At 45.2% G+C, this 26,469-nt stretch overlaps 1 protein-coding gene across 1 annotated transcript; it reads left to right on the top strand.

Annotated features, from left to right (window-relative positions):
* Window positions 1-23,553, top strand: LOC126234340 (rab3 GTPase-activating protein catalytic subunit-like). Its single transcript, XM_049943024.1, has 3 exons — window positions 1-91; window positions 11,044-11,337; window positions 23,198-23,553. Exons 2-3 carry the CDS (start codon window positions 11,080-11,082, stop codon window positions 23,429-23,431), a joined length of 492 nt encoding a protein of 163 aa, XP_049798981.1. The 5' UTR covers window positions 1-91; window positions 11,044-11,079; the 3' UTR covers window positions 23,432-23,553.
* The last annotated feature ends 2,916 nt before the right edge of the window (window positions 23,554-26,469 follow it).

Below are 26,469 nucleotides of genomic sequence, written 5' to 3'. Positions count from 1 at the left end.
GCTGCCGCGCCTGCCGCCGCTGCTCGCCTCGCTGGGGCGGCGCGCCGAGCGCCTGTCGCGCGCGCCGCACGTCGACGTCCGCGACTACGAGGTCGGTACACTACAAACTGCTGCGCGTGGCACACGCTGGTCTAAAACGCATTGCTCTAGGTTACATACCGGAGTAAGACGTCCGCTCAGTTTCTACCAGTCTCAAAACGAGTGCCTCAGGGTTTAGTTCTTGGACCCTTTTTATTCATTATAAACTGAAAGAAAGATAAGCCTCTACAGGAGGAGCAGGTACCGACATGAATCTTCACGGACCAACAGGTCTGTGGTGTTGTTTCAGTGATTACAAAATCGAACCAAATTTACAAAGAACTTGGCACCTTGAGTCCATTTATTAGTATGATAATCGACCACCTCTGTCTGGACGCATGCACTGATTTGGTTGGGACAGATATCATAAAGCTGTTGTATTCACTCCTGTATCTGTATGGTCAACAACCGTTGTAACTGGTCCGTGACATCTTGGACATTAGCACTGACACAGAGTTGGCATCAAAGCTGGTCTCACGCATGTTCCTTTGGGGCCAGATTCACGGATGTTGCAGGCCAAGGAAGTGCTTCAGCACTATATAGCTAGTAAGTAGACACTCTTGGCATGTGTGGATGAGCATTGTTTTGTTAAAAACGCTATTGTTGCATGAGAGGTAATTTATGGGGGTACAGCATGTGCATGACATACTGTTTTTCCAGCAGAGTCCCGTCAATCATTATTACCCATGACTTGAGGTCATACTCTGTGCCTCCCCACAACGTGATGCTAAGAATAAAACCGCTGTTCCTCTCCACAACACTGGAAATATGGGACCTCTTCCCATGTTGCCAATGGTCATCCGGGATAGTGCATAACCACTGAATACAATGCAATGACCTTCGTCAACAGTCCGTGCTTTGCTGTCATGGCACCACTCCAAGTCTGGCCGTTTGTCCTGTGGTGTTAACGTCCTACACATGGGATGCTAATTTCCTAGTCTGGCTGCTGCTGCTGTGTGGCTAAGGTGTGTCAATAAAATTAATATTGCTGAGAGACCATCATTTGTTCTCGAATGAAAGATGCGGAACTGACGATAAGCTTCGTACACAATACAGCGATCCTCCCTCAGGGTGGTCAGACGTGGTTGACCAAAACCTAGGTGATGATTGTGCCTATCATATTCCCGTGTTGTCCAGCATTGGGCTGCCGTCACGTCCAAATGACCCAAAAAAATCTGGATATTAAATGATTTGACCAGCTGGCCAAATGGAGACACACAATGACATTCCATCCAAATTTCTGTAAAGCGCTGATAATGCTGTCTCAGACGAGTACGCCTTATCTCCTTGTCCTTCACGGTGCTCACTCAACATCTGACACTGTTCACAACCTTCATGTACTCTCCCAGGCTTGGTAACAACACTAATGTACTCTGGTCGCCATTCTGCCTATCATAGACAATTGCAACGCTAATCATTTACAAACCCATTGATGGTGTGAACGTGTGCGCAGCTACATTGACAGCTAACCGCCAGCCGCTGTCTCAGCGCCTCAGACCCAGAATGCTCCCACCCAGACTGTGTGCCACAGCACAGCGTCACTTTGCGACAGTCAGAGATCGACAGCCAGTGACACCTGAAGGACATGGATATCGTGGATGAACGCCAGGCAGACGAGGGTTCATATCTGTAGCTGTTCAATTTCCTTGGAACAGCAAAGAGTTTACACATGGACGACGTATGTCGTGGTGCAGCTCCCTTATTTTACCGGTGGTCTCCTCAAGGCCCGAGTGGGAGAGCCAAAAGCCATCATGACGGCTAGAAGAACGGCTCCCCGGCTACCCACCCCTCCATGGCGATCACTGCACATGAGGCTACTGCAGTTTGCGGATGTAAAATAAGTCTGAACATTGAATCGCATCCAAATCTCCCGCATCACAGTACGCACACAAACTCATATCAGGGCGTCGTCGCCAGTTACTGTTATGATTGTGACATCATATACAATTTTTTTCTGACTGCAGCTACAAGTCCGAGGAGCTGGTGTGTTCGCAACTAGGAGGTGCTCCGTAGATGCGCTGCACTCTCTGAAGAGGATTTTCTTCGCCACATAGAAGAGAACCCCATAGATCAGAACTCTTTGTCTAACTGTGTACGTTACATGAAACGTGACAGCTGAAAGTGATCGGAGTTTCAAACTCACTTTACTTCCAAACGGTACATGTATGGACATGGATTCCTCATGAAAACTTTATGAATCGTGTAATAAAAATTGTGAAATACCCTGTATAATTAAGTAAAGTCCTGTTTTGAGTGTTATAGATCCGAATTTTTTCAGTACATACTAATCTATAGGGTGTTTCCGTAAGAGCGTGCAGAAATTTAACTGGACATAGAGGATGCTCCACTGAACAATTTGAGGTACCCAACCTGGGGTCGGAGAAGCCAGCGTAAGGAGATAATAGTTCGTGCGACTGGTCCTTATGTCATGCTCCTCCCTCGTTTCTTCTGTCCAATGAACCAATCTTCAGCATTCACCGATCGAGAGAAATAAACACTTGTCGTGACAGATGATGCTTGTCAGGAAATCGATCCCTGTACAGCCTGTCAGCAGCGAGAGCATTGCAACGTACTGCCCCATACACAATGTGCACCTAACTGAGTTCTCCGAAAATGTACCAGTACTGCTCCATCGTATTGAACTGTATGTCTTTGAATAGTACTGACTAATGAATGGGTCTGTCATTGATTCATAGCAAGTTTTGTCATGACAATGTAAATATGATACAACAGACCCACCTTATGGACAAGTAAAGTAAATAAAACCTGCAACATGTCTTCCTAGTAATTAGGCACGTCCTCCTTGTTTCCTTGCAGAAAATAAAGAAAGTAAACGTAAATTAACAGCACAGTACGTGTAAACTTGTAGGCATGTTAGTTGTAAATAAGTTCGAAAGCAGTAATGCTAGACATAGCGGTAGACACCAGGTTCCCTACCTCAGATTGTTCAGTGGAGCATTCTCTATGTTCTGTTACATTTTTCTCCGCTCTTACGGAAACACCCTGTATAAAGGTACTATGGGTAATGAAAACTACACAGTTAACATCAAGATAGGTCATTGGTTTCGGTACTTGCGACAAACATCGACTCCTACACCTAAACAAATTTAAGTAAATATAGTTTTCAAAAACAACAATTAGAATGGTAGTATGTGATACGAAATCAACATAGCTGTGTTAATGAAGAGTAATTTGGGTAACAGCATGTATAATGTGATCTCGACATCTGCCTTGGCGAACTAAACTACACTCCTGGAAATGGAAAAAAGAACACATTGACACCGGTGTGTCAGACCCACCATACTTGCTCCGGACACTGCGAGAGGGCTGTACAAGCAATGATCACACGCACGGCACAGCGGACACACCAGGAACCGCGGTGTTGGCCGTCGAATGGCGCTAGCTGCGCAGCATTTGTGCACCGCCGCCGTCAGTGTCAGCCAGTTTGCCGTGGCATACGGAGCTCCATCGCAGTCTTTAACACTGGTAGCATGCCGCGACAGCGTGGACGTGAACCGTATGTGCAGTTGACAGACTTTGAGCGAGGGCGTATAGTGGGCATGCGGGAGGCCGGGTGGACGTACCGCCGAATTGCTCAACACGTGGGGCGTGAGGTCTCCACAGTACATCGATGTTGTCGCCAGTGGTCGGCGGAAGGTGCACGTGCCCGTCGACCTGGGACCGGACCGCAGCGACGCACGGATGCACGCCAAGACCGTAGGATCCTACGCAGTGCCGTAGGGGACCGCAACGCCACTTCCCAGCAAATTAGGGACACTGTTGCTCCTGGGGTATCGGCGAGGACCATTCGCAACCGTCTCCATGAAGCTGGGCTACGGTCCCGCACACCGTTAGGCCGTCTTCCGCTCACACCCCAACATCGTGCAGCCCGCCTCCAGTGGTGTCGCGACAGGCGTGAATGGAGGGACGAATGGAGACGTGTCGTCTTCAGCGATGAGCGTCGCTTCTGCCTTGGTGCCAATGATGGTCGTATGCGTGTTTGGCGCCGTGCAGGTGAGCGCCACAATCAGGACTGCATACGACCGAGGCACACAGGGCCAACACCCGGCATCATGGTGTGGGGAGCGATCTCCTACACTGGCCGTACACCACTGGTGATCGTCGAGGGGACACTGAATAGTGCACGGTACATCCAAACCGTCATCGAACCCATCGTTCTACCATTCCTAGACCGGCAAGGGAACTTGCTGTTCCAACAGGACAATGCACGTCCGCATGTATCCCGTGCCACCCAACGTGCTCTAGAAGGTGTAAGTCAACTACCCTGGCCAGCAAGATCTCCGGATCTGTCCCCCCATTGAGCATGTTTGGGACTGGATGAAGCGTCGTCTCACGCGGTCTGCACATCGAGCACGAACGCTGGTCCAACTGAGGCGCCAGGTGGAAATGGCATGGCAAGCCGTTCCACAGGACTACATCCAGCATCTCTACGATCGTCTCCATGGGAGAATAGCAGCCTGCATTGCTGCGAAAGGTGGATATACACTGTACTAGTGCCGACATTGTGCATGCTCTGTTGCCTGTGTCTATGTGCCTGTGGTTCTGTCAGTGTGATCATGTGATGTATCTGACCCCAGGAATGTGTCAATAAAGTTTCCCCTTCCTGGGACAATGAATTGACGGTGTTCTTATTTCAATTTCCAGGAGTGTAATACGAAGATTTCGGGTTTCCCACCGAAACGTTGTGCCATTTGGACGAACTGATTCAACTGAGAACTCTAAAACTTTCTGTTAGTCAGTATACTAGGAATGTTTCACAATAAACCAGCAAAGAAATCTGCAAATACGTAATTGTTTTATAAGTTTAAATCGTTAACTGCTAGTGATATTAATGGGGACTGATTAAACTTAATAAAATGCAGGTCACGCCCAAAGTAATTGTTCCAGCGAAGAACCAAGCAAACTACGTCCATAATCCCATGTACACGCTTTTATTAATACGGAATGTCTCTGACACAGTGTTTAACATCTTTATAAATAGGCCGTATGGCGTATACCATTGGCATAATATCTGTGAAATAGTATCTTCCACTAAACGTGTTAACAGAAACTGCTGAATGTAACCTGCACATGGCATGTGGGCGGGTGTTTTACTATGATATGTGGTTTAACCTACTGATGCGCTACCGTACCAATGACGCTAGTTCGAAGGTTTTATCCACATGTATGACGTCTGCACTCAAAAGTAATAAGCTAAGTGGCGTGCTCCGTGAATAGCACACACAACAGACTGGTATGGGAATATCTTTCACCAAAAAATGGCGAAACGTTCAACGAATGTGTGTACTAAATTGTTGCACATGACACAAACTGTGTTCCGTTTAATCTCTACTTTTGACTGCAACGTCTTCACTCCGCAGACGAACACTAACTTCCATATGCCACGCTTTCTACATCCTTATATCGTAGTGCACCGAGTTCATAACAACATTGGTCTCGATTCCTCTTATTCCGATTGTGTCTGTTGCAGGAACCCAAGTAACTTGCAAGCATTAGTGATGAATTCAGTAGACAGTCAGCCAAGTCACACGACTACAAACAAATAGAAAACCTTCCTAGGAAATGCTTGAGAGGTGACCACACGGCCGCTAGCAAGCCAGGCCAACGTGGCAAGAAGCCCCCAACTCGGAATGCTCGCCTGCAACTTAGTTGGTGCTGTAATCAAACACGAAACAAATGCCTCACTGAATTACACTACAACTGAACGTTGTTGTTTAACCACGACTAGCCTTATAGAACCTTTCCAGTAAGGTCATACGCCTTAGGAAATAAGCTTCGCTAAAAATGTAAGGTGTAAAAGAGAACTGCGGGAGTTGCAAATTCTTCCAGGCATGAATATAAATAACAACCCGCTAAGATCTTACCATTAGCTGGAGGTCATAATACACAACTTAAAGGGCTGGATAATACGAGGGTAATCCCAAAAGTAAGGTCTCCTTTTTCTTAATATATAAGTGCAGAACTCTGTGTGGCAGTTGGTCACACTGCTATGAAGAGTCCTTCACGCGCTGTGTGTAAACATGCGCACGCCGCGCTGAGGCGCTCAGTCTTGGCTTGGCAGCCATTGAGAAATGGAGCTCCCATTGGATGTTACCGCCAAGTGCGAATTGCGCGCAGTTATACGGTTTTTGAACGCAAAGGGCACTGCGCCGATTGAAATCCATCGCCAATTGACGGAAGTGTATGGTGAGTCGTGCATGGTTGTAAAAAATGTTCGCAAGTGGTGTAGAGAGTTTGCAGTCTGCCGGTAAAGTAATGACAACCGTTTTTTGGGATCGGAAAGGGGTATTGTTGGTCGACTTCATGCCCACTGGGACCACAATTAACGCTGACAGGTACTGTGAGACTCTGAAAAAACTCAAACGGGCAATCCAGAACCGGAGAAGAGGAATGTTGAGCAAGGGTGTACACATTCTTCATGATAACGCTCGCCCATACTTCGCTCGGCAAACCATTGCTCTCCTGCAACAGTTTCAGTGGAACATAATCACCCACCCACCCTATAGTCGTGACTTGGCGCCCAGTGACTATCACCTGGTCCCTAGGTTAAAAGAACATTTGGCCGGAAAGCGATTCAGCTCCGACGACGAGGTGAAAAAAGAGGTTCATAACTTTCTGAACAGCATGGCGGCGAGCTGGTGTGACATGGGCATACAAAAACTGCGACAGCGCCTACAAAAATGCACCCACAGAAATGGTTCAAAATGTTCAAATGTGTGTGAATTCCTATGGGTCCAAACTGCTGAGGTCATCGGTCCCTAGACTTACATACTACTTAAACTAACATAAACTAACCTATGCGAAGAAAAACACACACACACACACACACACACACACACACACACACACACACACACACACACACACACACGGCCGAGGGAGGACCCGAACCTCGGCGGGAGTGGCCACCCTATTCGTGATATGGCGCCTCTAACCGCGCGGCCACTCCGCGTGCGCCACAGAAATGGTGATTATGTCGAAAAACAGCTAAATGTTCAAGCTGTAAACTGATGTAAGCCATTGTAGAAATAAACAGGTCTATGTACTTATAAAAAAAGGAGACCTTACTTTTGGGATTGCCCTCTTCATAATACCAGAAAGCACACCAGCTGCTAAAACATAGTGAAAACAAATACTGAAATTTAGAAACAGTTTGTTCTCTCGCAGAAACCAATTCGAAAACAAAGCAAATTTTAAAAAAAGGGAATTAGATAGTTCATAAGCCGGCGATGTAATTATGCGTGAAAGCTGGGCACTTTACATTGTAACACAAATAGTCCTAACAACATTAAGCATGACAAATTTTTAGAGGGAACCCTGGCCAGCAGGTTAACACAACTTATTTCAAAAAACACACAGAGCACATGTGGCAATAAATTTGTCCTAGAATCAGATAGTCAAAAAACAAAAATGTGGTTGACGACTCGATGAATAAAAACACGAACATCCACTCAAACAGCTTGCGAAGCGGCAAATTGGTGCACAGAGCTGAACAACCAGATATGCACCGCATAGAGGAACGAAACCTTTTGCCTCCTAACCAGTCCTGGCGAAGAAGTGTGAACGACGGCCCGGAAAAAGACGTCGTGCCGATGTGCACCCCGTGTCCGTTGCTCCACACAGAGCCGCTGGCTGGAGCTCCACGCTGCACGAAGACCACACGTAAACTCCCTGCACTGCGGAGTTTGAAGGCGTCCCCTACGCCGCTTTAGTTTCCACTTTTGAAGCCTAGCCGAGGCAGCGATAACCGCACGAGGGAGTAATATGGGACACCTGGTGAGACGCCAGCTTCAAGCTATTGATAGTGGCACAGGTAGGAGCAGTAATGATTAGCGAACAGTTTGCATAGTATACAGAAGATTTACTCGTATATTTCCGAACCTACGAAGACTTGTTACAAATCATGCGACAAGAAGTAGAGTCCAGCTCATACAATAGCAATTGCTATGAAGCTCCCTGTCCTAAGCACGAACCCGAGGCCTACGAGAAATACAGGCCGCGGCGCGTACGTCACGAAGGTAGTCCTGCGCTCGCTCGCTCGCTCGCTCAGCTCCAGACAAAATGCGTTTCTAAACCTGTTAACTCGTAACTAGGCGTGTTCGTACAAACAAAAACTGATTCTTCTACAGCAATCCGCTACTATGGAATCTTTCTGTTATTAGTCCTATAATAATGGGAAGTCCATGGGCCTACTTATAATTTGTTATGGCTGTACTCGCGTGCAATAAAATAAAGTCATGCTGAAATGATTCAGTTGCATAAGGCACCACTTCCAGCATGTAATGAGTACTGTGAAGCAGAAGAGACTAAATGCTATAGCCGGCCGGAGTGGCAGAGCGGTTCCAGGTGCTTCAGTCTGGAACCGCGCGACCGCTACGGCCGCAGGTTCGAATCCTGCCTCGGGCATGGATGTGTGTGATGTCCTTAGGTTAGTTAGGTTTAAGTAGTTCTAAGTTCTAGGGGACTGATGACCTCAGATGTTAAGTCCCCTAGTGCTCAGAGCCATTTGAACCATTTAGAACTAAATGCTATAAGCAAGCCGTTATACCATTTATATCGCGTATTGATCCGAAATTAAATTTTGCAATTGAAAGAAAACAGCCCTCGGTCACTATTTTTAACGAATTAACCGGGTTTCAACACTGCTAGGAGTGTCTTCCTCAGAATTTAAATCAAAGAATGGTCTATAACATGGTCACGGAAATATGACTAAAAACGTATGATATAGAGTATAAGTATAGAATCATCGTGAAAGACTGGCAGTACTTATATGTCATTTATAAAATAATAAATATGCCAAAAGGGCATTAGTCACAAAGATATTCAAGATAAAAAAATTGTGATGGCGAGCCACTACGGGCTGCTCGTTACTTACGCGGTTACAGGTTGCAAACGGACTGAGGTGCCCGCGTTAACAAATGCGGCCAGGTGAACATGGCACTGCAACGAGCGCGCCATCTAGTAGCCGTAGATACAATTACGCTACTGTTTGTTTAATATTAGCATACAGCATAACATTTTGTCTACATCGAAGCTTATAACAGTAAGATAAAACATGAAAACGTCATTATGAAAATGTAGATAGGACGAATGACAACTTGTACAAAGCAATATTGGCGTGAAATACAGCCAAGAAACATTTGATAATTAGAAAACATAGGACTACCTTAGAAGGAAAAGAACATTTCGGCAACCTGCACAAGGAGACCCGAAGTCAGATATCGAGTAACGGCTTTGTACCGTTGAAAAAATTTTGTTACGTAGCTGTAGCTGTTCGTCAAGGATGAGGCTATCCTTTCGAGCAAGATGTTTGAAGATGTCTAATTCTTCTAGAATATCTAGTCCACGCCGTTTCTTTTCTGTGTGCAAAATGTTGCTATCGCAGATAGCTTTAGGTGAATGACCTGTAATTAGAAGATGGTCTGCAAAAGACGAATTTTGCTGTAGTACAGTTAATCAGTAAGACTTCATAATAGCAGATTCCAGTGGAAGATGCAATTCTCGTTAGTAGTTACACGCCCAGCGGCGAGTTAACAGGTTTAGATACGCATTTTGTCTGATGACAAGGGAACCTCCCCATCGCACCCCCCTCAGATTTAGTTATAAGTTGGCACAGTGGATAGGCCTTGAAAAACGGAACACAGATCAATCGAGAAAACAGGAAGTAGTTGTGTGGAACTATGAAAAAAATAAGCAAAATATACAAACTGAGTAGTGCATGCGCAAGATAGTCAAAATCAAGGATAATGTGAGCTCAGGAGCGCCGTGGTCCCGTGGTTAGCGCGTGCAGCTGCGGAACGAGAGGTCCTTGGTTCAAGTCTTCCCTTACGTGAAAATTTTACTTTCTTTATTTTCGCAAAGTAATGATCTGTCCGTTCGTTCATTGACGTCTCTATTCACTGTAATACTTCTAGTGTCTGTGAAAGGACGTGCCTCTCCAATGGGAACCGAAAACATTTGATTGCAAGGTCGTAGGTCAACCGATTCCTCCACAGGAAAACACGTCTGATATATTCTATACGACACTGGTCACGGCATGTGCGTCACATGACAGGAATATGTTGTCGACCCACCTAACTTGTACATTTGGCGAATGGGTAAAAAGATTCTTCTACATTGCCCGATTTAGGTTTTCTTGTGAATGTGATAATCACTCCCAAAAAAAGTGAAGAAAACATAACGGGCGGACAGATAATAATTGTCTCAAAATAAAAAATTAAACTTTTCACTCGAGGGTAGACTCGAACCAAGGACCTCTCTTTCCGCAGCTGCTCACGCTAACCACGGGACCACGGCGCTCCTGAGCTCACATTATCCTTGATGTTGCCTATCTTGGGCGTGGACTACTCAGTTTGTATATTTTGCTTATTTTTTTCATAGTTCCACACAACTTCTTCCTGTTTTCTCGATTGATCTGTGTTCAGTTTTTCTAGGCCTATCCACTGTGCCAACTTATAACTAAATCTGAGGGGGGTGCGATGGGGAGGTTCCCTTGTGAGATGAGCGAGCGATCGAGTTCAGGACTACTTTCGTGACGTACGCGCCGGGGCCTGTCTTTCTCGTGGGCCTCGGCACGAACCGTGATGAACCAGGGTAGAAACACGTGGTGAAGAGGCTCTGAACAGCTGCCGCCGGGCCTCCTTAGGTATCGTGGCAGTAGAGTTGCTGGCCGTGGGGCGTAGTGGGCGGGTTCCATTGGATCCCGTACGACTGCTGTCGGCATTCGACACAAACTTGCAATTCCGCTGCCAACTCAACACCTGAAGTGTGGTATCGATACGTGATACCACACCTGTTTCTCTGAATCATTATCTAGGTAAATAAACCAGAAATTGTGTAGTACGTTTTTTGTTACGAATATCCGATATAGGAGGTCAGTGGAAGTGTTACACAAAGGAGCCTCAGACCTTACTCTGTGTGTGTGCGTTTGTATTGTTGTTGCAGAAGCTGAGCCACGAGATCGCGTCTGCGGAGGCGCTGATGGCACAGGCGCGCTCGCTGATGGCCAAGTTCTGCGGCGAGGACGGCGGCGGCAGCGACGGCGACGCCGGCGCCTCGACTAGCTCCGGCTCCGGCCCTGACCCGGGCTCCAGCACTGGTTCCAGCTCCAGCGCCGCCAGCGAGGAGGCGCGCCGCTTCGTGTACGCGCTGCTGCAGGCGCCCAGGGCGGACCTGCCCGGCGGGCCGCGCGGGCTGCTGGCGGCGCGCGTCCGGGCCTTCTTCGCAGAGGCGCACAAGGTGTGTGGCACCGGTCTAGTGTAGATCTATTGTCTAAAGCCCCTCCCTATCCTCTGCTGTACTCCAGTTTAACTCTTCTGTAACTGGATGCTATCCGATGGAACCCCACCAGATTAACTAAGTATAATACGAGGGCTGTCCAGAAAGTAAGTTACGATCGGTCGCGAAATGGAAACGACTATGAAAATCCGATAAAGCTTTGCAAAGATGTGTTGGGCAGTGTCTCTAGTATGACTCTAGGTAGAATTATGTCGCTCTTTTCATTCCTGAGCTCTTAGTGAGCGCGTAAAGATGTTATAGAAAATAGTGTCTCCCGCCGAGTACAAGGCCTGGTGAGAATTTTCCCCTGAAGTTATGCAACCAACATTACATAACTGTCGTGCGGTTTCTTCTTCAAGACAATTCTCAGCCTCATTCTGCAGGGGCAATGAAGATGTTCCTGCATCGTTTCAATTGGAAATGTTTGGTTACCCACAATACAGCCCGTAATTGTCTCCCACTGAGTTTCATCTCTGCTCAAACGAACCGCTGGCTATGAAGACAACATTTTGGCACAGACAACGAGCTTTAGGCCAGCGTAGAGAATTGGCGGAAAGCACTGGCGGCTGCCTTCTATGATGAGGGTATTGGAAAGTTGGTACAACGCTACGACGAATGTCTGCGTCAGAACGGCGACTACGTAGAGAAGTAGCTGAAAGGTGTAGCTAACTGTTACAAATGAAACATTTCTGATTTTCACTGTGATTTTCATTTCGCGATCAATCGTAACTTACTTTCTGGACAGCCCTCGTATATCGTAGCTCCTTCCTTCGGACGAAAAACGGTGCCTAGTAGTTCGATGAAAGTAAATGTTATATTCGTGTACAAGGCGTTAGCGGAAGTAATCCACAAAACTACCGACTGACGTCCATTTCTTACAGAATTTTAGAATTTATACTGAGCTCAAATGTAATGAAGTATCTCGAACGGAATGATCTCGTCCATGACAACTCCCGACCACCTCCTTCCTTCCAAACACTGAGAGAAACCAAAGACCCTCGGACCGCTAAAAAAAGTGCTCAGCTCGTCGGGCGTTAATTATCGACCTCGCAGCACACCTCAGCCTCCCCCAGGGAGGCAGGTCAATAAGGGAAACAATAACATGTCCGATATTATTAGCAGATTTAATCTGACTCACGTGTACCTTTTGCACATGGTCGGATGACTCATCCTTCACTCGCAGCATGAGCAGTGGGGACCTCAGGGACGCACCACAGACACACAAAACGTGGCATAAACTAACTCGATGCCATGCCCACTTTGTCACGAGCTCCAAGGTTGTGAACGTAGACCACGTTCCCTACCTTCAAATTAGCAGGCCCTCGTCTATGATTGTAGCACGCCGCTTCCATTTGATGAGACCTCATAATGTTCGCTCTCGCCCTACGCCAATTATCCTAAGAAACTTGGGAGTCGCCTAATCAGGAATCAAGTCCGCTACTTCACATCAAGTTGGACAGCGGCGAAAGTACAGGATGGGCGTACGTTGAGGACGTCGGTACAGCTTGATGAGCTTCGTGCTTCACTACGTTAAAAGCAAACTTCAGCCGCGGTAGGGAGCTCTCCCACTTCGACTGCGCCTCTGAAAGGTAAGCGCAGCTTTCAAGTTCCTGTCAACATTCTCCGCGAAAGACGGTTGAGTGTAATAGGGGGTAGTATTTACGTGATGGGTCCCATTACAAAAACAAAACATAAGGAAACCCCGAGCCACGAAGGCTGGGCGTTATCGCTGAGGAGAGTGACAGGAAGACCAAAGAGCGAGATAATTTTACTAAAATGTTTGGCAGTGGCCCCCAAGGTTTTCCTCTCTCCTGCTCGATCTCAACCATACAGGATGCGAGGCGTCCACTGCAAAGAAAATACAACAGTAACCTTCCAAAGTCCGGGGAAGGGGGCGCCGTAGTCAATGAAAATATGTTTCATAGGACGTTCGGGACAGGCACTGTACAGCAATCCGCTCTTTACCAACTTACAGTTCTCGACATTGCCCAACCATCGACCATTATATATCCTTATAGAGCGGGGGCCAAGTCATATGTTGCCTGATCTTGTGTATGATTTTATAAATGCCTAAGAATACAGCTGACAGCGACTGATGGTAATGTTTAAAGATGGCGGGAATGAGATCACGAGGCAAACAAATTTTCCTCTGACCATCGCCCTTTGTTTGTAAACACAAAATTCTCTTTTTAAGTTGGTACCTGGACACTTTCTATCCAGATTGAAGATGCTGTTTAATATGTGAGAAGGCTGGGTTGGAATCTTGTTGCTGACGAAGATCAAACAACTCAGGCACCTCAGCCGAGAGTGCACTAATAGTGGCTCCCTGGTCGGACATTGGCGGAAGTTTCCTCATCGCCAGACTCGAACATACGGCGTAGCGCATCAGCGACGTCGTTTTCGCTGCACCTTATATGCTTTATTTAAAACCTGAATGCAGAAATACGACCACCTCACAATACGCACGGTCTTATGGGGACGCGCTAGGTTCTAAACTAAACTGACAGTTTTTAATCTCTTCCCTCCTTCCTGATTCCAGCTATTGTCGACAACAAGCAAAGTCTCTTATGAAAAATTTGAGAGAAGCGAAGATTACAGTAAACTTTCTAGTTTACTTAGCTTTTCGTTTAGAGTTGGCTCCAGTTCTTCTTGTCTAGGGGACTGATTCTTGAAGCTGAAATTCTCGCATTTTACGTCCTCAGGGTTGAATTGATGTAAATAAATTTGAAGATTGTTGTTGCAGAATTTTTGTTGTTACGTTAATATATTTTGTCACATTTTAGTATATCACACAGTCCTTTGTATTTGCACATAAACAAAGCCGAAATTACATTGTTCACCCAAAATACAGAAATACGTCCGATCACATCAGAGGCATGCTTACTACTACTTAAGTTTCTATTATTTTCGATTATTATTTCATAACTGAATCCAGAAATAAACATAGTAAATAGTACTAGATTCCGTAATTAATAATAGAAATTTTTTAAGTGTGCCAAATAATTTCAATTTCAAATACACTACTGGCCATTAAAATTGCTACACCACGAAGATGACGTGCTACAGACGCGAAATTTAACCGACAGGAAGAAGATACTATGATATGCAAATGATTAGCTTTTCAGAGCATGCACACAAGGTTGGCGCCGGTGGCGACACCTACAACGTGCGGACATGAGGAAAGTTTCCAACCGATTTCTCATATACAAACAGCAGTTGACCGGCGTTTCCTGGTGAAACGCTGTTGTGATGCCTCGTGTAAGGAGGAGAAATGCGTACCATCACGTTTCAGACTTTGATAAAGGTCGGATTGTAGCCTATCGCGATTGCGGTTTATCGTATCGCGACATTGCTGCTCGCGTTGGTCGAGATCCAATGGCTATTAGCAGAATATGGAATCGGTGGGTTCAGCAGGGTAATACGGAACGCCGTGGTGGATGCCAACGGCCTCGTATCACTAGCAGTCGAGATGACAGGCATCTTATCCGCATGGCTGTAACGGATCGTGCAGCCACGTCTCGATCCCTGAGTCAACAGATGGGGACGTTTGCAAGGCGACAACCATCTGCACGAAGTTCGACGACGTTTGCAGCAGCATGCACCATCAGTTCGGAGACCATGACTGCGGTTACCCTTGACACTGCATCACAGACAGGAGCGCCTGCGATGGTGTACTCAACGACGAACCTGGGTGCACGAATGGCTAAACGTCATTTTTTTTGATGAATCCAGGTTCTGTTTACAGCATCATGATGGTCGCGTCCGTGTTTGGCGACATCGCGGTGAACGCACATTGGAAGCGTGTATTCGTCATCACCATACTGGCGTATCACCCGGCGTGATGGTATGGGGTGCCACTGGTTACATGTCTCGTTCATCTCTTGTTCGCACTGACGGCACTTTGAACAGTGGACGTTACATTTCAGATGTGTTACGACCCGTGGCTCTACCCTTCATTCGTTCCCTGCGAAACCCTACATTTCAGCAGGATAATGCACGACCGCATTTTGTAGGTCCTGTACGGGCCTTTCTGGATACATGAAATGTTCGACTGCCGCCCTGGCCAGCTCATTCTCCAGATCTCTCACCAACTGAAAACGTCTGGTCAATGGCGGCCGAGCAACTGGCTCGTCACAATTCGTCAGTCACTACTCTTGATGAACTGTGGTATCGTGTTGAAGCTGCATGGGCAGCTGTACCTGTACACGCCATCCAAGCTCTGTTTGACGCAATGCCCAGGTGTATCAAGGTCGTTCTTACGGCCAGAGGTGGCTGTTCTGGGTACTGATTTCTCAGAAAATATGCACCCAAATTGTGTGAAAATGTAATCACATGTCACTTCTAGTATAATATATTTGCCCAATGCATACCCGTTTATCATCTGCTTTTCTTCTTGGTGTAGCAATGTTAATGGCCAGTTGTGTATCTCAAAAAAATAAATTTTAACGGTACATTCAGAGCTAGTACTTACCGATTGTAGCATCTAAAATAAAGTAATTCTTTTTCATAAATTTTAGCTTGGAAATACAACATAGTGTATAAAATTGTATGAAAGTTTTCAGAAAAGCAGCTGAGATAATATTGACGTGTCAAAAATTTGAAAATAATACTGATATCGACAATACTATTGAGGAAAAGTAGTGCTAGACGAGGATGTCCCGTTCAAGTTCTCTAACTAAAACTTGAATTTTGCAGTCCCAAATAGGACAGCGAGGGCCTGAACCCTCTGCGGTCGTTAAAGCGCGGGACCCTTAAGCAATAGGGCGACGTTCTCCGTCATGTTCGTGCAGCAACACGCGTGCTATTCCCGAATTTGAAGCAGCAGTTTATAAAATGGAGGGCAACTCAAAATTCGGGACAGCCAATACCGGGGTACTACTGAGCGTCAAAGGCTGTTTGTTGACTTTCTGTCCATGTGAATTCTTGCCATTTCCTACTCAATAAATTCAATGTTGGCGTCAAAGGGGCGCACTTATTAGCGAACTTGTTTACTAGCAAAGAAAAACATATCTGTAAACTGATCTATTTACTTTTTGGTTCCAGGAGGACGAAAATTGTGAATAATCTGAGTCCGCAAATGGTTCACACGAACCCTTTATGCCGAAACTAAATGATCTAGGAAGGAGATCTCGGACCGCTGTAACCTTTGAGAGTTTCACAGTTAACCTCGTCTCCCCCCGACCTCCTCATTACCTGGGAGAGGAAAGGTCTTGCTGTAAATGTCATACGTCATCCAGCTGATTATAACTGAATTGTACTTACATCACGTAAAACAGAACCGAGCAAACGGGAATGGATTGCTGCTCCAGTGGACAACCCGAAAGGGACACGGATAAATTTGTCGAGGTTCCAGTCTGTAACAAACGCCGTCACAGCTTTCGATTTCTCCTCCAGGGGAATCTGTTAATAGGCTTGGCTGAGGGCCAGGACGGTAAAACATCTTGCCCCGGCAAAGCATGGGAAACAATGGTGCAGATCGGGAAAGGGGAGCGATTCAAGTACCATCTTGTCATTCAAAACACGATAATCAACAAGAAGTCCAAACCCAACTCCATTGGGCTTCTTCACAAGAAAAACGGGGGAAGCACAAGGTGAAATGGGTGGTCGGATGACACAGTCGACCAACATTTTGCCTATTTCCTGGGGCAACGCCTTTATTTTCGGAGGTGCCAGGCGGTAGGGAGATTGCCTAATGCGAACGTGATCTGTCAGATCGATCCGATATTCGATCTTATTCGTCATACCTAATTCATCAGTAAGTACATGAGGAAATTGCCCCATTACCGCCCACACTTGCTGTGTCTCCTCAACCAAGGAGTGTTGCAAATCGAACTTCCCATACTCGGCCACCACCGAATGGGCGTGCCGGCAAAATGTAAGTTTTATGCAGGGCACAAACTTATAATGGATATGCCCTTGGCCATAATCCAAGACACTTACTAATAAAATCACAGCCCAGCATCGACACTCAGACCTTTGACGACTGTGATATGAAGAGGCCAGGAAACAGCGCCTATGGCACAATAAACGCGCAATGAACCAAGGCTGTCGCTGTGCTGCCCGAAAACCGTACGACAACCGGCAACCACGGGTTGTAAATGGCCAAAATTAGAAATAGCATGATGACTGAGAGAACATTCGTAGCTCATTAAGGACACCGAACTACCAGAATAAAGTTCTACGGTAAACGCCCGCCGCCGAGGCTCGCACCATAAAATCCATGCTTCAGAGATACTGGTCAATTGCACCCCAAGAAGCGCGTACGCTCCGACGGACTCCATTTCTCACTTCCGCCAGGTCCGATTACCTCATTCCTTCCTACCACAGAGAGAGACACCAAAGACTCTCGAACCGGCAAAGAAAGTGCTGAACTCGCTGGGCGCGAGCTATCGACCACGCAGCTCGGCTCAGAATGTATCACATATCCCTGCCTATCGCTCTCATGGGAACCGTGAGGACAAGATCAGACTGATCATAGCGCTTACAGAGGCGCCTAAGCAGCCATCCTTCCCGTGCTCCGTACATGAATGGAACTGGAAAACGCCCTAATAACTGGCACTGTGGGACATACCATCTGCAGTGTACTTAACAGTGTTTGGGAGAGATTGCATATAGATGTAAAACTAGATTTTTATTTTCACACGAACAAAAATCGCACAACACGAAAAGATTTTGCTTGTCGGCCAAACCAGTATACCTCCTTTCTGTAGTAGCGACAACAGCACGACTTCTCAGTTCATTTCTTTCGTTACACTGTACAAAACAACTCGTGACAGTTCCCTACCTCAGTGGAATAGATATAGCCTTCATCCAAGTGTTAATGTTGTCAATGAAGTTTAATTTTGTCTCTGTCATTCAACTTTTGTAAACCACTACTTTCAAGCAAAAAAATCCCCTCTAAAAATTATTTTAACGCCAAACCATTTTACCATAAACGTTCATCTGACTACCATATTGAGAATATTCCGTCACTGGGCGGACTCCTTAAAAGCAACTGAACTCAAAGATAAAATTACAAAGAATAACGATTGACCCAGATTGGAAACGTAAATTGTGATTGTTTTTCACTTTAAAATTCTACCACTAACAAAAGTCTCAACTGTTACAAACGCCAATTTCCCATTACTTCACTTTCGTTGATAGATAAAGGAGGTACGAAGTTAAACATCTGATAAATTTCCCTTTTTAAAAATACTACCACTCATTGTCTTACCTGAAATGCAGCAAGTGAAGAAATAAATCAAATATTGGGTGAGCCTGGCGCCACCTAAAACCATCAGCCTAATTTGTATCTAAAGCAGTGTGTGATTCATTTACAATGATACGTTAATTGCATCTTCTCAACAAAAAAAAAGTCTGCTGGTTGTAGAGGATGCCCAGTCGTATTGTGTGACCATTTTTCGCGACCTCCGTCGCACCTACATCAATTTACTCGCGATACTCAGTCCCCTATTATGCGACAACGGTTCAGAGGTCCTTAGTCAGCCAGCAATGTGTGAAACATTTTTAAATACACTGATTAATAAAAGTTATAAAAGAAATTTCCCTACTTGTTCCCCTTTTCCGAGCTCTCCACAATGAACCCACTTTTCATATAGCCTCTTTCAATTTAATTTCATACTTCAGACGAAATTTAAATGCGGACATAAGTGGACTGTTACGAACAGTAGAAACCATTCTTTAGTATGCTGCCGCTTTTCTCGTGGTACTATCATTGCCAAAATCTACAGTCCATTTGTAATTAGTGAGTAGGGTATCGATATTAGTAACTTTTGTGCCAAAATATTTTCGTGTTCTCTTTTTTTTTTTTTTTTTTTTTTACTACACTTGCTTTTATCCTTTAACAACGATGGTGGAGAATCCATACGAAAAGCAAGCTGTTGTTACGTTAAAAATGAAGATGACAAACAGTTCGAAAACAGAAATGTGTAAGCAGGTCATCATTAACGCCTCTGTGTGCGATAATTAAAAAAGAAACTATATGAGCGCAGGACGCTCGAGCCAGAGAAAAATCTCATGCAAACGGCTAAACATGAAGATGTAGAGACTACGTTACGTTTTGGTTCAAACAAGCTCTGTCTCAGAATGTCGCCATATCTAGGTCTTTATTGGTGGAAAGAGCTGATGAACTCGCAAAAGAAATGGATATTAATCTTTTGGGGATGTCCAGGCTGGTTGCAAAGTTCCAAAAACGGAAATGCATAGTGTTAAAAAACGTTTGCGGCGAAGCTAAGCAAGTTTTACCGACTATGCTTACAGATTGGTTACAGTCTAATTGTCTTCTCAACAGCTGAAGAAAATTATGTGAAATACAGGGTGTCCATAAAGGTATACCCTGTTGAGAGAACAATGTAACTCTTTATTGGATACAGTAAATAAAACATGCATTATACCACATATGCCTCTACTCATTAAGTTTTGAACGTTCCATAAACATTCTCCTGGAAACACGCAAAATATATCAGCCCGGTATTCAATCTCTTGCCACACATTCTGTAGCATGTCTGGTATGACTGTGCCAGTGGCATCTCTGATGCGTTGCTGCATTGTCACAAAGTCAGGAACTGTTTGTTTTGTACACAATATCTTTCACATAGCCCCAAAAAAAGATATCTAAGGTGGTAACGCCAGGTGATCTCGGTGGCCATGGAATTGATCTGTCTCTGCTAGTCCATCTGTTGGGGAAGCTTTCATTAAGAAAATCGCAGGCTTCTGGAGTCCAATGAAGATGAGCGCCATTTTGCGGGGAACGGCATAATTCACCAACATATCTAGGTAAAGATATCCATTTACATTGCTTTCAAGGAAGAAAAGTGGGCCAATCATGAGCGGTCCCGAATGATTTCTGGTACGAGATGAGGATTTTCCGATCAGATCCGGACATCATGGCGGTTAACTGAGCCAAAAACATGAAATATGAAATATGAGATGTAGCCTCATCGGAAAACACATACACACACACACACACACACACACACACACACACACACACACACACTCACTCACTCCAAGAAATCATTGTCCTCATCCAAAACGTGAACTTGTTCATTGCAAATTGTTCACGTTTTGAGCGATCATCTGGTTGTAGTGCCTGAACAATTTGAGCCATCTATGCCTACAGTTTAAAATGTTTCGAACAATTTTATGCACTGTCTTTTGTGACACTTGAAGCTCCCGCGAACCTCGTCTAATTGACTTCTGTCGCGCCCTCGTGAATGCTATTTGAACTCGCTGGACAGTATCCTCGAGAGTGATGGTCTGCCGCTGCTTGTCCGTTTCTGAACCAATTCCGTCGCTAAAAAAGTTTCCGTGCTTTTTTTCCATAATGAGACACAAACTTTCATTGCACAGTAGCCTGTGATTTGGTTGTTGCTGGCCACACAAGACATTGAACTTTCTGCTGTGGGGAAGCCATTTTTACGATACAGCTCACACAGGGGCCCCCTTATGGTGAAACTGTTGAATGAAACACAGCTGTACAGAAACTTCAAGGTTCCCTAGTAGACCTGTAGCAAAAAACCGTTACCATCATAAATATAATTAATATTTAATCCTGAGATCAGGGTAAACATTTATGGACAGCCTGTAGGTGTTGAACCCCGAATGTACTGGCATATTTTATCGCTGCTTACCCAATAAAACATCGTTTAAGGGACGATCATGATCAGGGAAGAAAAATCTGTAAGGAAAGAGTTGTGGTAATGGTAGTATGCAGTTCGGATTGATACACTTTTCCGACGCCTTAAAATCTCGCCAAGGTCGTTGCAACAATCAGAGTGTTGTCCGCCCCTGGTAGCTGAGTGGTCAGCGCGACGGAATGTCATACCTAACGGCCCGGGTTCGATTCCTGGCTGAGCCGGAGATTTTCTCCGCTCAGGGACTGGGTGTTGTGTTGTCCTTATCATCGTTTTTTCATCCCCATCGACACGCTAGTCAAATGTTCAAATGTGTGTGAAATCTTATGGGACTTTACTGCTAAGGTCATCAGTCCCTAAGCTTACACACTACTTAACCTAAATTATCCTAAAGACAAACATACACACCCATGCCCGAGGGAGGACTCGAAACTCCGCCGGTACCAGCCGCGACACGCTAGTCGCCGAAGACTTGCACCAGGCAAACGGTCTACCCGACGGGAGGCCCTAGCCACACTTCATTTCCATTTCCATCAAAGTGTTGAATAAGAATTGTAACTGGGTTTGTGTACACCGGCCGTAACTTACTCAGGAAATAAAAACTGCACTGTACCGCACTACTGTATTATAAAGAGTGGATCCGGTGAGCACAGCGCGTCAGGTTTGAGGCTCTGCTGTGTCCACCGGCGTCCACGTGTCAGTCCAAAGCCTTCTAGATACAAGGCCTACGCAGAGCGGCCATATTGGCACGTGACGTCACAAACTGTTGGCCATCTTATCTGTAGTCTGCAGTCCTGTTGGCGTGTATGTTGTGTTGAAAGTGTGTGCCACGTGAAAGTGATATATATTTCATAAAGTATTCGCCTACAGTTCTTCGAAGTATGTGATGCAGGGGTTGGGTTCCCTTTTGCCAGGGAAATTATAAATCTCAAAAAGGCATGAAAGTGCACATGTTTCGCTTTCCGAAATGTGTGAAGTTGGGAAATCGCTGGATTGCAGCTATTCCCAGACAGGAATTTGTGTCTACGCATCATTCAAGGGTAAGTAAATGACAAACAATTTATAGCGTGTTATTTGTTTCCATTGCACCACATTTGCCAATTATTTTAAAAGAAGTTATGTATCATGTACCAGTATAATTTGTTTCTTAATTCTGGACCATTGCTGCGAGGTTAATACGAAGCAACTATTGTCACACAGAATAGTTATATTAATTAGTGTGGTTCGAAAATGTTTAGTATTCCTTATCATTCCTACCAGACTATTGAGTTTCCAGTAGTTTTATTTGGAAGACGTACAGAATGATTTTGTTCGGTTTTACATATACAGCTATTCGGAAATAATTTCAATTTGAGTAAACTACTTTAGAAAGTTGCTTTAATGAATTCAGTGTTTTCGACAGATTAAGCAGTATGGAAAGCAGAATTTCGATGTAAGTGCATTGTGCTTAAATTAACAGCACTCTGCGACACGAATTTCAGTCAAGGATTAAGGTTCTGAAGTTCTGGAGAAACAGGGAAATAAAATATTTTTTCGGGTTTTTTTATTTATTAAACATTACGTCAGGATGTGCTCCATTTCGTCGAATGATTTGAGTTTCGTGTGAGGTCAACAAATTTTGAAGTGGAGAGGAAAATTTACGAAAATAATCAGGGAAACAAATTCTTAAATTCTGTAGGAGCTCCAGCTGCTTTATTTAAAATCGAAAACGTCTGCTTGTTATTGCATGTTGCCGATTTTTTACTGCAAGAACACATAGCTCATGAGGTAAAAGACAAAATTTAAAATTACAGTTTGTATTCGAGCCTAGAAACGCGTATTTAAGGCAAATCGTCAAAATAATTTTACATCTTGAAATATCATAGGGCAGTTTTGTTCAGTTACTTTACGCAATGATATAAATTTCCATACTTTCATTACAAGGACGTGTAGAAGAGGAAAGCACGAGAATCCCTATGCGGTCTCAGCTCTAAAACTCGTCAAGTTCGTATAGCTGCAGAGTGCTTAACGAGAGCGTTCCGATACAGACCCGGCCATCAGTATGTGACGTCACAAGTGTGCGCGCAGGGCTGTAGTCTTGGTGGTGTTGGTCAGTCACTGTAATGACAGCTGCGACCGCCGATTTGCGCCTGTGCGTTAGGCAGCCAATCGTTTGCTGACGCATCGCGGGGTTGCCGTATGTGCAGGCGTCGCATATGCTGGCGGACCCGGAGGTGCTGGACGAGGGGGACGAGCCGTGGTCGGGCAGCGGCGGGCCCTCCGCCTTCCCGCAGCCCGCGCGACGCGAGTTCATCCTGCGCGCCGTGGCGCCCAGGCCGTCGCCCTGCTCGCAGCCGGCGCCGCACAAGATGTGCGCCGTGCTGCAGCGACACGACTTCCGCATCGCCGCCTGCTTCACGCTCGACACGACCTTCCACTAGCCGCGGGCCGGCTGCCGACCTGGCGAAACTGGATGCTGTTCACTCTATTCGCATATTTTATCGCTTTTATTTTACTAGCAAAGAGACAAATAAATAAATGCTTATTGCCTGTTGCCACTGCATGTATCCGAGTTCTTGCTTTCAACTCCCTCTCCCAATGTTTCCCGAAAAATAAAGTAAAATATCCTGTAAAACTTTAACAAAACGGGTAAAATTAATCAATAGCTGCTCATCATTTTAAAGACACTTCAGCAAACAATTAAAAAAACAGAAGAACAAATTGTTCAAGTCAGGAGCTGCTTCAAATGGCTCTAAGCACTATGGGACTTAACATCAGAGATTATCAGTCCCCTTGACTTAGAACTACTTAAACCCAACCAACCTAAGGACATCACACACATCCATGCCCGAGGCAGGATTCGAACCTGCGACCGTAGCAGCAGCGCGGATCCGGACTGAAGCGCCTAGAACCGCTCGGTCACAGAGGCCTGCTCCTGGACCACAACCTAGAGGCCAAAAGTTTAACAAATTTCACTCTTTATTACAAAGCCGAAGACATTGTAATTCTGTCAGAGACAGCCAAGGACTTGGAAGAGCAGTTGAACGGAATGGATAGTGTCTTGAAAGGAGGGTATATGATGAACATCAACAAAAGCAAAACGAGGATAATGGAATGTAGTCGAATTAAGTCGGGTGATGTTGAGGGAATTAGATTAGGAAATGAGACACTTAAAGTAGTAAAGGAGTTTTGCTATTTGGGGAGCAAAATAACTGATGATGGTAGAAGTAGAGAGGATGTAAAATGTAGACTGGCAATGGCAAGGAAAGCGTTTCTGAAGAAGACAAATTTGTTAATATCGAGAATAGATTTAAATATCAGGAAGTCGTTTCTGAAAGTATTTGTATGGAGTGTAGCCATGTATGGAAGTGAAACGTGGACGATAAATAGCTTAGACAAGAAGAGAATAGAAGCTTTCGAAATGTGGTGCTACAGAAGAGTGCTGAAGATTAGAGGGGTAGATCACATAACTAATGAGGAGGTATTGAATAGAATTGGGGAGAAGAGGAGTTTGTGGCACATCTTGACTAGAAGAAGGGATCGGTTGATAGGACATGTTCTGAGACATCGAGGGATCACCAATTTAGTATTGGAGGGCAGCGTGGAGGGTAAAAATCGTAGAGGAAGACCAAGGATGAATACACTAAGCAGATTCAGAAGGTTGTAGGCTGCAGTAGGTACTGGGAGATGAAGAAGCTTGCATGGGATAGAGTAGCATGGAGAGATGCATCAAACCAATGTCAGGACTGAAGACCACAACAACAACAACAACATTACAAAGTTATCGTAAAATTAACAGCCAGTCCATATTCACATGCATGTAAGAATTAAATTTCAAAATCATGTACTTCTTTTGTTACAAACGGGCGCAACATGCCCCAGTGTCCAGATGACTCCAACAGTGGCCGCCTTTAGACAAATAACATTGAAAAACAGTAACCAATTGCCTATGTAAAACAGAACAAACAGAACTTTAACACCCAAAAAATTATAAAACACTTACACTGAACCTACGCCATGCACGAGGTAACGTTAAGAAGTATTTTTTTAAAAAAGAAAGAAATTTTAAAACCTTAAACCTTTAAACAACAGCAACAAGACAGCTGGAACTTCAATCAAATCAATGAATGTTTCATGTTTATGACTGTGAAACAGAAATCAAATTTACGCAGTACAACTGCAGATTAGATGTAGGTAACAGTAATTCACTTGAGAACTGCAAAGGACTACCAAGCTTAGAAAGCTCAGTTAAAACAAATCATGTTTCATATTTGTAATCGTACAACAGAAAACAAATTTACGCAGTAGCGTAACCTGATGCTCAGGTTTAGATATCAGGTATTCACTTAACAACTGCAATGGCCCACCAAGTTTAAACACTCTCAGCTAAAAATTTAAGAACGCTTAAAGCCTTGAAACATCAAAATTAACACCATTAACGACCACTTAATATGAGCACTCAAACAGGAGCTACCAAAATACTACCGGTGCCAACAAGCCTGATATTTTCATTCTAACAGTACGCAAGGACAGGTGCTCACAATGATCGATCGTCCTGTGAAGTGCAACTCAAATGATTTCACTGATCTCGATTTCCATCCATCCTGAAACCAAGATGAAATGGATACAGTGCCGTAATCTCCGCAGAAAAGCACTTTTTCTGCTGCACAGCGGTATGGCCGTCCCAGTTAAGCAGACTGCGATCTTTACCTCCGTACAAATGCACGGACTCCAGATAGGACCGAACCAGTAGCCGAGATCGCTTTTGTTTACAAGAGGTACACTGCAACACGTTCACGTAATTTCACTAGCACTATCACGTTCCACATAGCATATTCTACAGCATGTATCGCCATGGGACGAGTACTACACCAGAAAAATCACCTTCAGTCCCGTTTGACGGCCAGGCACAAACCGAATCGGGACGGTCTGTGAGCGATCTTCAAACTTCTACGGCCTCACTCCGCCCCCCTATCGGCGACGCAACCCTCGCGTGTAAGGGAACTATCGCTGCCATCGACCACAGCCCGCCTCAGTAGTGACATGCAGTAGTATCGCGTACACAGGGTATAAAAGGGCAGGCCTTTGGCGGAGATGTCATTTGTACTCATGTGAAAAGGTTTTCGACGACGCATGGGACATTCCATTTCGTAAATCGTTAAGGAATTCAATATTCCGAGATCCACGTTGTCAAGCGTGTGCCGAGTGAACCACATTTCAGGCATTACCTCTCACCACGGACAACACTGTGGCCAACGGCCTCCAGCGAGAGCGGTTCAAATGGTACAAATGGCTTTGAGCACTATAGGACTTAACATCTGAGGTCATCAGTCCCCTAGACTTAGAACTACTTAAACCTAACTAACCTAAGGACATCACACACATCCATGCCCGAGGCAGGATTCGAACCTGCGACCGTAGCAGTCACGCGGTTCCGGACCGAGGCGCCTAGAACCACTCGCACACACCGGCCGGCACC

The sequence above is a fragment of the Schistocerca nitens genome, chromosome 2, assembly GCF_023898315.1.
Source record: "Schistocerca nitens isolate TAMUIC-IGC-003100 chromosome 2, iqSchNite1.1, whole genome shotgun sequence".
Taxonomy (NCBI): Eukaryota; Metazoa; Arthropoda; class Insecta; order Orthoptera; family Acrididae; genus Schistocerca; species Schistocerca nitens.
This window is presented reverse-complemented; position numbering and strand designations above follow the sequence as displayed.